Source organism: Psammomys obesus, unplaced genomic scaffold (assembly GCF_907164565.1).
Source record: "Psammomys obesus unplaced genomic scaffold, mPsaObe1.curated_primary_1811, whole genome shotgun sequence".
Taxonomy (NCBI): domain Eukaryota; kingdom Metazoa; phylum Chordata; class Mammalia; order Rodentia; family Muridae; genus Psammomys; species Psammomys obesus.
The window spans coordinates 16,142,775-16,153,350 of record NW_026596039.1 but is presented as its reverse complement, the minus strand read 5'-3'; the positions used below and the strand labels follow the sequence as shown (position 1 = coordinate 16,153,350).

General features: G+C 48.8%; 1 protein-coding gene across 1 annotated transcript in view; it reads left to right on the top strand.

The window, feature by feature from the left end:
• The window catches only part of Acsbg1 (acyl-CoA synthetase bubblegum family member 1), a 57,735-nt gene extending 47,269 nt beyond the window's left edge, over nt 1-10,466 (top strand). Inside the window, exons 11-14 of the mRNA XM_055621991.1 lie at nt 774-991; nt 5,561-5,700; nt 6,167-6,413; nt 9,873-10,466. Of these exons, the coding sequence (XP_055477966.1) occupies nt 774-991; nt 5,561-5,700; nt 6,167-6,413; nt 9,873-9,958 (691 nt within the window). The 3' untranslated portion in view covers nt 9,959-10,466. The remainder of the gene's footprint in view (nt 1-773; nt 992-5,560; nt 5,701-6,166; nt 6,414-9,872) is intronic.
• Nucleotides 10,467-10,576: the final 110 nt, after the last annotated feature.

The following is a 10,576-nucleotide window of genomic DNA, read 5'->3' as shown; positions in this document are numbered from 1 at the left end:
CATCATCATCATCATCATCATCATCATCATCATCATCATCATCATCACCACTATTATTCTCTCACATATTACGTCCAGACTGCAATCTCCCTCCCTCCCCTCCCCCTAGGCTTTCTCCTCCACTACTGCCTTTATCCTCCCCCCTCCCCCAGAGAAGAGTAAGCCTCCCAGGGACATCAACAAAATCTCACAAGCTGTATGAGACCAGGACATATGATCACATCGAGGGTGAATGGGCAACCCAGGAGGAGAAAAAAGCTCCCTCAAGCGGGCAAAAGAGCCAGAGACCGCCCCCACTCACACTGTTAGGAGTCCCACAAGAACACCAAGCCAAAATACTGTTTGTTTTTGTGTTTGTTTGTTTGTTGAGATGGGGTTTCTCCGTGTTGCCCTGGCTGATCTGGAACTCACTCTGTAGACCAGGCTGGCCTGCAACTGGCCTGCCTGTGCCTCCCAAGTGCTGAGACTAAAGGCGTGAGCCACCACAGCCCAGCTATCGTAAGTGTCATGGCTCATACCTGATCCCAGTGCTGGGGATACGGAGACAAGAAGATCTCTGGCTAGCCGTTCTCACCAAAATGGTGAACCCCAGTTCCAGTCACAGATCCTGTCAAGAGTGATAGAAGAAGAGACCCTAACATTACCTTCTGGCCTACACAGATACACACACACACACACACACCACCAGGGAAGACTGAGAGATTGGAGACCTCTGAAAACCCCAGCAGGAGCTGACTCAGGACTCTCTCTGGCTTTGTCTCTCATATCGCCAGCTCCGGCAGGGTGGTGCCTGGCTGCCGGGTAAAGCTGGTGAATCAGGATGCAGACGGCATTGGTGAGATCTGCCTGTGGGGCCGCACCATCTTCATGGGCTATCTGAACATGGAGGACAGGACATGTGAGGCCATTGATGCCGAAGGCTGGCTCCACACAGGTGACATGGGCCGCCTGGATGCTGATGGCTTCCTCTACATCACTGGGCGCCTCAAAGGTGAGTGCCCCTGCCCTGGGGCACACAGGGGAGGGGAGGAGCCATGAGTGCCTAGTTGAGTCTGCTTGCAGCACTGTTCATCTCCACTGCCAACCCTGAGCCTTCACTGAGGGTTACCCGCCTCTGTCAGCATCAGCTCTGGGGCAAGCACTTTCACAAATACACAAGGGTGCCCAGAGAGGTTAGAAAACTAGTTCAGGGTCACCTGGATAGTAAATGGGGTGGGCGGAGATGGGGTTCACTTCTCCAGAAGAAACAACCAAGACTTGAGGAGCCTCGAAGGCATAAGTGTTGTAGATGTTTGTATAGAGACACAGAGAGTAGAGCAGAGTGACTTCAAATTTTAAATAAAACAGGACATTTTCTGCAGAGGAAGGGCAGGGGAGGGAGGCGCTGCAGAAAGGCAGAAGGCCTGCCTCACTGTCAGCATTGTTCTGGCCTGTGAGCTCTCGCAGTAAAAGCCTGCAACAGGTAGCTGCTGTGGGAACCGTGCCGGCTTCTGCCACCTCGCGTTCACTTCTGTAATGACAAATGAGGAAATCTGCATTCCACCCTCCCGATGAAAGCCCTGCTTTTAGATCTGGGGTTCTCGACTTGGGGGTCGAAGGAAGGACACCTCCTCAGCGGTCGCATATCCAGTATCCTGCATATGAGATATTTACATTACGATTTACAGCAGTAGCAAAACTGCCTCTATGAAGTTGCAATGAAAATAATTTTCGGTTGGGGGTCACCACAGCCTGAGGAACTGTATTAAAGGGTCGCAGCGGTAGGAAGGTTGAGAACCGCTGTTTTAGATTGCATGGCGAAAGGTTAAGAATCCAGATAACCAGCCGGGCATGGTGGTGTACACCTTTAATCCCAGTACTCAGGGAGGCAGAGGCCGGTGAATCTCTGTCAGTTTGAGGCCAGCTTGAGGTCCATCTTTGAGGTCAATCTTGAGACCCTGTTCTGTTCCACGGCACCAATGTCGCCTGAGCAGCTTTAGGGCGGACCAAGGTCTGGTTCTGTGGGTCCTCTGATCTTTCCTGATATGGTGGTGTTGGACATTCCTATCATTTGCATTTCCATTTGAATTTTAGCCACCCTGGGTTGACGTACGCAATAGTTGGCCTTGATGACTTTCATCTCGCTGAGTTTGTAGATTCATTTTAGGAGGTTGTACATCTTTCAGAGTTGAGTCTGCCAGTCCTTAAATGTGCTAGCCTCCCCTTCTGTTTACTTAGGTCTCTTGACTTTTCCCTCAACAGTGTATTCTAGTTTTCAGTGTAGAGTTGTTTTCATCTATTCGCTTTAAGAATTTTATTTGTGTGCTGTTGTAAATAATGGCATTTAAATTTTTTCATTTGTTTGTTGCTGAGATATAGAATGCAATTAATTGTGGGTTTTTTTTTTTTAATATTGGTCTTGGGTCAAATGTCTTTTTGTTGTTGTTGTTGTTTTGGGGATTAATTATAGTCTTCGAGCCAGCTGGTCAAGCACTCTACCACTGATCTATAGCCCAGACTCTTTTTACTTGAGGACAGGGTCATGCTATACTGCCTGGGCTGGCCTCGAACCTTTACTCCCTGTGCCTTAGGCTTGCCAAGTAGCTGGAATTACAGGTGCCATTAGGCCTTGCTTCAAATGACCATGAGGAGTTCACATAGTAGTTGTTTTGGAGTCTTGTGTTTGTTTTGTCATTTGTTTGTTTGTTCACTTTTTTTTATGATTTGTTCATTTATTATGTGTACAATGTCCTGTCTGCATGCAGGCCTGCAGGCCAGAAGAGGGCACCAGATCTCTTAATAGATGGTTATGAGCCACCATGTGGTTGCTGAGAATTGAACAAAGGACCTCTAGAAGAGCAACCAGTGCTCTTAACCTCTGAGCCATGTCTCCAGCTGCTGGTTGTTCATTTCATTAAACAGGGTTTTGCTAGCTAGCCCAAACTGGCCTAGAAATCATAGCAATCCTTCTTCCTCAGCCTCCTGAGTGCCGGATCACAGGTTTTGTGACGCATGCATGGCTGCTATTGATTTTGTGAAGTGCTCTAGAATGAAATCAGGACGTTGTCCACAGTCGGCAAGCACTCTTCCACTGAGCTGCTCTCCAACCCTCATGCCAGTTCTAGCGTGTGTCCTTTTAAATTTTTGTGGACAAAATTATGTCATCTGCACATACTAACATCATCATCATCATCATTATTATTATGCCTCCTCACTCAGGTTAGGAAAACTTACTCTTTCACAGTATTGAACAGAAGTGTCAACAATTGGGCTAGGTTTGTCCACCAGACAAAAGAACAGAAAGAAAAAGGAAAAAACAAAAAAGAACAGAAGAAAAATGTGTGATGGAGGCAATTTTTGTTTTGTTCCTGATCTCAGCAGAAAGTCTTCAACATTTAAAAGAACTCTTTTGTTTTGTTTTGTTTTTTGTTTTTGAGACAGTTTCTCTGTGTAACCCTGGCTGTCTTGGAGCTCACTCTGCAGAGCCGGCTGGTCTGGATCTCACTGAGATTCACCTGCCTCTGCCTCCTGAGTGCTGGGCTAAAGCCACCACTGCCTGGCTTTAAAAGCATTTTTAGATTTTGGCATTTTGTTTGCACATGCACAACCGTGCATGAATGCCGTGACTCCTGTGTGGAGGTCAGAGGACAACCTTCAGGAGCCAGTTTTCACCTTCCACCTTCCTGGAGCAGGGCCTCTTTTCACTGCATACTCTGGGCTAGCTACCCATGGGCTTCTGGGTAATGCTCTTATCTCTACCTCCCACCCTGCCGTAGGATCACTGGGATTACAAATGTGCACCGCCACACCTGGTTTTTCCCATGGGTTTCCGGGGAATTGAACTTGGGTCGTCCGGCTCACTCATCTTGTACTTCCACCTGCTCTGCGCGGCCCAGGGCCTATCCTCCCGCTGCTAAGTATGTTTGCTGTAGGTCTGTTACAGACAGTCTTCATTAGATTTAGGAAACTCCATTCCACGTTGGTTTTCTAAAGGGCTTTAATCACACATTGAAGGTTCTGGCCGGAATGGGAAGGGTGGGAGCGACAGAGAAAGGCAGGAGAGAGGCACACAGTGAGCAAGGCTGGAGCTGTCTCTTCATGTTTCCAGAGGTTTGTCTTTTCTTTGTTTCTTTGTTTGTTTGTTTGTTTGTTTGTTTGTTTGTTTGTTTTTCTCCTCTGCCCTGTGCTGTTCCAGACAAACCCTGATCATTTGAGCTTTCCTGTGGACTCCTCTCGAGACAGCTCATCCTCTCAGTAACTCCCTTCCCTTTAATCACTGGAATATTCTAAAACTTTGGCCCAGAACACTCAGTGCTTCCCACCTTCAGGGAGGCTTTGCGACCATTGGTCCTGAGCCCTCTTCACGCTGGTTCACCCACAAAGGCTGTGTGCTTCCACTGTGTCCCGGGCTCTGCCTGTCAAGCCTCTCTTCGGGTTGCTCAGCTGTGGGACTATGTGTGTCCTGTCCCTTCCCTACAGCCCCCTCTCTCCTGTCGGCCCTACTGAACTGTGAGCTCCTCACAACTGGGCGCTGTCTGGCTCTGCTCTCTGCCTGCCAGGTCAGGATGGACCTGGGCACAGAATGTGGCCAGTGACCTTTTTTGAATTAGATAACACAGGAGGAGACAATCTCACAAACCAGTCAAAGTATATTTAATACATTTACTTCATACAATTTTATCTTATTACTGTTTTTCCTAAAAGGCAGTGGGTTTGTTTACACTTTGGCTGGACCTAGGGGGAAAAGAAAAATTTCAGCTCCTCTCTGCCTTGCCTGCAGTGTGCTGCCACAGTGTATGGAAATGCAGGGCATGGGTGTATAGGGAAAGAAATCTGTCAGGATCTTATTCTGGGAGATGGCTCTTCCTCTGAATGAAAAAAGAAAAAAAAAATGAAATGAAAGGACATGACTGGTTCCAGGCTTTAGCACCAAATGAAAGAAAGAAAAGAAAAGAAAGAAAGAGAGAGAGAGAGAGAAGAGAAAGAAATAGAAAAGGAAACATGACTGGTCCCAGATTCTGGTACCAAATTAATGAAAAAGATAAAAAATAAAGGGAAAGGAGAAGAAAGATGACTGCTCCTAGGTCTGGCAGAGGAGAACGTTTATTAGAGGTATGTGAGAGAGCACAGCCATAAGCAGGGACATCTTGGAAAGTCCAGACTGGACATGACCAGACAGCCATGCCGTGTGAGGAGAGGGTGAGGGGAAACAGGTGTGGCACCAGGAGGCCCAATGGTACAAAAGGAGCAGGCAACCAAAATGGTTGGATTATACAGGGAAGAGCAGCCTGGCCTTCTGGGCTAGCAAGTTCGGGTAGGAGGGGGGTGTGCCTGCCAGGGCGGTCCTGTCACTGGTAGGGACGGAGGGACGCAGGGAGAACCTGGAGGCCAGGACCACTTTGATATGATCACAGCCTGAGGAACGGAAGATGTAGTAAGCAGTTGTCCTGAGGGCTGCTAGTGGGCCAGGCCCTGCTTCTTGGCTCCCAAGAGGTCATCTCCAGCACTATGCTCGCTGCTCAGGCCCCTCCAACTGCGGCCTAGGACCGTGGCTCAGCCAGGGCCTGCCTTGCCTCCCCAGAATTAATCATCACTGCGGGTGGGGAGAATGTGCCCCCGGTGCCCATTGAGGAGGCTGTGAAGACAGAGCTGCCTATAATCAGCAGTGCCATGCTGATTGGGGACCAGAAGAAGTTCCTGTCCATGCTGCTAACCCTGAAGGTGCGTCCTGGGCTCTGGCTCAGGTGTAGCAGGAGGGTCTATAGGAGTAGCTCATGGTACAGCTGGCACTTACAGCTTTATCTGGCATCACTCAGCCAGCGCTGTGCACTTGGCGGGTAGGTGGGTATTTCTCTGCCCCATTGGGCTGCTGAGCGATCCTATCCACTTGCCAGTACATTCCAGTCTGCAAAGGTCTGGCTGCCTGCCCACATGCTCAGGCCGCCAGCATCACAGCCAGGCAGGATACGGCCCTGGAACAGGAGTTTGACATGGCCAACTAAGATCTGAGCCCGTCCACTGTTCCTCCCGCTTCTTCTTGGGGCTCAACACAGAATCCTGCCCATCTTAGAAGCATCACTCTAAAACCGAGTCCACAGGGATTTCCACCTGGGACATCCTGGGACATCCCCCCAAACCAGAGTGGGGCTCCCGGAGTGGGGGTGGATTTCCTCTGTCCTCTTTTCAGTGCACGCTGGACCCAGAAACGTCTGAGCCAACTGACAATCTGACAGAGCAAGCTGTGGAATTCTGCCAAAGGGTGGGCAGCAGGGCCACCACCGTCTCCCAGATCGTGGGCCAGAGGGATGAGGCTGTGTACCAGGCCATCCATGAAGGGATCCAGAGGGTGAACTCGAACGCGGCAGCCCGCCCCTACCACATCCAGAAGTGGGCCATTCTTGAACGTGACTTTTCCATTTCCGGTGGAGAACTGGGTAGGTCTTTCTTTTCACTGTTCCTGGTTGCCGTATGGGAGGGCAAAGCCCATGGCAGCAGCAGGGCAGAGCCTATTAAGCAGTAGCCATGCCAGCAGAGAGTGTCAGATAGGCCTTTGGACAGCATCTATGCTGGGTGCTCAGGCCTCTGATTCTATTCAGCCTGAAAAATAAGCAGTCACTCCATTATTGGATCCGCTGGATGCAACCACCTTGGATTAGAAATGCTAAGAGGGAAAAATGCATCCATCCTGAACATATAAGATGGGGTTTTTAATTTCCATCCTCATCTTTAAAATAATAGAGTGTAACTCCTAACAAAGTATTTACAGTGTCTTTGAGATCAAATATCATGCAGAGATGACTTAGAAGCATGCACGAAGACATGTGTTGGTCATATGCTAATATATGTCATTTTATATACAGGGCTAGAGCACTGTTGGGGTAGGAAGCTCCTGAAACTTGTGAACGCAGTGAATCACACATGTGCCAGAACTTGCCAATAAGAGCGTGAAATGTTTAGCTCTGCCTTGACCGCGAGCCTGTATTGTCTGCCGAGCTGTACTGCCCTCATCAGGCACACACCATAGCCATGCTGGCATTGGGGCTGCAGTCACTGTAGAGTGAGGCTCCTCTAGACTGTGATGTCAGCCATGGGGCTGTTCAAAGGACAGCTCTCTGGACCACAGTCCAAGCCCAGAGAAGCCCGTGGTGCAGTCTTACCTGGCCAGAGGCGTCTCCTAGCTGTGGCCTCTTGGGATGCTCATGGAACGAACACTGGGCAGGGCTCCCTGGTGAGAATCTCTCAGACTTGTCCCTGGCAGAAGTAGTCGCACCGTCTGCAGTAATGCTCTGCTGGAGCGGAGATGCTGAGACTCTAGAACCAGATTTGTTCAAGTGAAATACAAGGGCAGACTCCGGGGTGTTTATATAGAGCCTCATCTCGATGTTTCCAGTTAGGGGTTGAGTTACATACAAAAAGAACTTTACGTTAGTCAGGAACCTCAAGTTGGAGGCCTTTCAAACTTGTATTAAATGGGAGAAACAATGGCTAAGAGAAGTGATTTGAGGAAGATGTTTCAGATCTTAGGATGTTGTCAGGAGCTTCCTGCATCCCATCAAAGCTAAGTCCACAATCATGAAGTGTCCCTAAAACACGAGGAGGCTTTGTACATAAGCTATGGCTGTGAGACAGCTACTCTAGTGCGGGAGCTTAAACAACAGACATGAAGCCAAGTGTGATAGGACGGGCCTGTCATCCCGGCACTCAAGAGGTGAAGGCAGGAAGACCAGGAGTTTAAGGCTAGCCTCTGCTAGTGAGCTTAGGGCCAGCCTATGCTACACAAGACCTCGTCTCAAATAAATAAACAAACAGACAAGTAAACAATAGACATTATCTTCATCTTGGTGGGCCAGGAATTAAAGGCAGCTTATCTGAGTGGCCAGACTGGGAATTTCCCATGATGCTAGTCAGAGCAGGCCGAGTGCCAGCCACCGGGAGCCCTGGGTACAGTCGTTTGCACACTCATGAAACTGGTCACTCGAAATGGCCGGGTGGGGCCCGGGGCTGCTTTCATAGTCTGGCATGGCAGCTGGCCTAGCTTGTAAGGAATGATGAGTGGCTGTGTTTGGCTGCTACAATCATTTGTAGTTCATACTCTGCACGCACAGGCCCCACATCTATGGGCCTAAGCTCACATGAATGTGTAGACGGCCCACCTGGGACTGATGCTGGAACCGAAGTGAGCCGGGCGAGCGCTCTGCCACCCAGCAGTCCCCTGCTTCTCTTTTTAAATTTTGACGCAAGGTCTCACTAAATTTCCCAGGTTGGCCTCAAACTCGTTATAATTCAGACAGATCTTGAATTTGTAATCCTCCTGTCTCAGCCTCTCCCTTCCCCCACCCTAAATACTCGAGATTATAGGCTACAAAGGCCTGACTATGCAAACATTTTTTTTCATTATTACATAAACACTAGTTTATTTACATAGTATTTGTACTGTATTTCAGATTCTGAGTAGTATAGGCTTAAAGTATATAGATTTTCATGGGCTTTGTGCAAATACACAGTTTTATAAAAAGAATTTGAGCATTTTCCCCTTTTTTTTCCATGCTAACTTAATTTTTTAAATTTTACTTCAGTTAATTTACTTTACATCCCAAGTATGCCCCCTCACTCCTCTCCTTCCAGTCTTCCCTTCCCCTCTTTCCCCCTTCTCCTCTCCCTTTCCCCCCAGAAAAGGGGAGGCGCCCCCTTCTCCCATACAACCCTCCCAGCACATCAAGTCACATCAGGACTGAACGTGTCCTCATCCCTTGAGGAAAGGCAGCCCTGCCAGGGGGAAGTGATCCAAAAGCAGGGAGCAGGGTTTATGTTAGAAACAGCCCCCCAACCCTGTTCCACTTGCCAGGCGACCCACATGAAGGCCAAGCCACACATCGGCCATATATGTGCAGGGGCCTAGGTCCAGACCATGCCTGCTCCATAGCTTAGGTGTCTGGTGGTTTGAACAGGGATGGCCCCCATAGACTTATGTGTTTGAATGCTTGGCTCACGGGGAGTAGGTGTGGCCTTGATAGAGGAAGTGTGTCACTGTGTCAGGGGTCAAGCTTTGAGGTCTCCTCTGCTTAAGCTACTCCCTGTGTGGCACACAGTCTCCTGCTGCCTACGGATCAAGATGGAGAATTCTAAGCTCCTTCTCTAGCACCATGTCTACCTGCATGCTGCCATGCTTTCCACCATAATGATAATGGGCTAAACCTCTAAAGCTAAGCCATCTCCAATTAAGTGTTTTCTTTCATAAGAATTGCCATAATCATGGTATCTCTCCACAGCAATGAAACCCTAGCTAAGACTGTATCTGAAAAGGTTTCTGGACGCATACCTTCTGTATTCATTCAAGGGAGACTCAGTTGGGGATCATGATGGGGTCAGGTCAAACAGAACGTGAACAGGACTGTACTTTCTTGTGTAATGGAAAGAAACAAGTCACTTCTCCTGGAAGCGACACCCCACCATCTCCTCTGTGACACCCTAGCACATTGTGGCTCAAGGGGGCACTCTTGCCTTGGAGGCTGGCTGTCCAGTGCATCCTTCTCCTTTAGCTTGGCTCTCGTGAGGTCTGTCTTAGTTACTTTTCTATTTCTGTAACACCATGACCAAGGCAACTTATAAAAGAAAGTGTTCAATGGGCGTATAGTTCCAGAGAGTTAGAGTCCAACCTAGCAAAGGCAGCTGAGCAATAACTTGAAAATGGCAGGAATCTTTTGAAACTCCAAGCCCATGCCCAGTGACATACCTCCTCCAAAGGCTGCATCTCCTAATCCTTCCCAAACAGTTCCACCAAGTGGGAAACAAGTATTCAAACACACGCGCCTCTGGGAGTCATCCTCATTCAAACCATACCTTCTCAAAAACCAAACCTAGGCCTCACTTGTGTCTTCACATTTTTCTTTTAGGGCCCACCATGAAATTGAAACGACTCACAGTTCTGGAGAAGTACAAAGATACCATCGATTCCTTTTATCAAGAGCAGAAACAGTAGTCAGGAGCCACGTTTGCAGCTTTGGCTGGAGTACGGCTGGAGTACCCTGAGCTCCAGGTGTCTCCCTCTGGGCACAGCAACCTCTGAGAAGCTGCTTTCACCCTTGGTTCAGGGCACAGCACTGACATTTCCCATACCCTCAAGTGCAAATAGTTTAGATTCTAACCGCTGCTCCTGTTCAGGTGTCAAACAAGATCATTCTCCTTCCAAAGGGGAAAGACTGCTCATTTTGGCCTCAGGTCCGGGCAGATTTACAAGGTCCTAGTTCCCAGGTCTAGCAGGGCTGGCTGCTGGAGAGGGGAAGGGATGGCATTCCCATGACTAATGTGTCCTGCGCAGACAGCAGGCACAGCTCGCCTGGCGGCCTGGCCTAACTCTGCCATCTTCTTGGAAACTCTGCCACCTCACACACAATAGGCTTGACACTTAATAAACTGCCACTGCCTATGTGACTGTATTTAATGTGTAATTTTGAGTATTAAACCTTTTAACAGACCTGCAACAAGAACGTGATGTTGTTTTTTTGTCAACTGGGCAGGTGGGACAGAGCACAGTAAACTCATGGAACTGTGAACAGCCATTAGTACATCAGGAGCAGCCTACGACAAACGGGTGGGG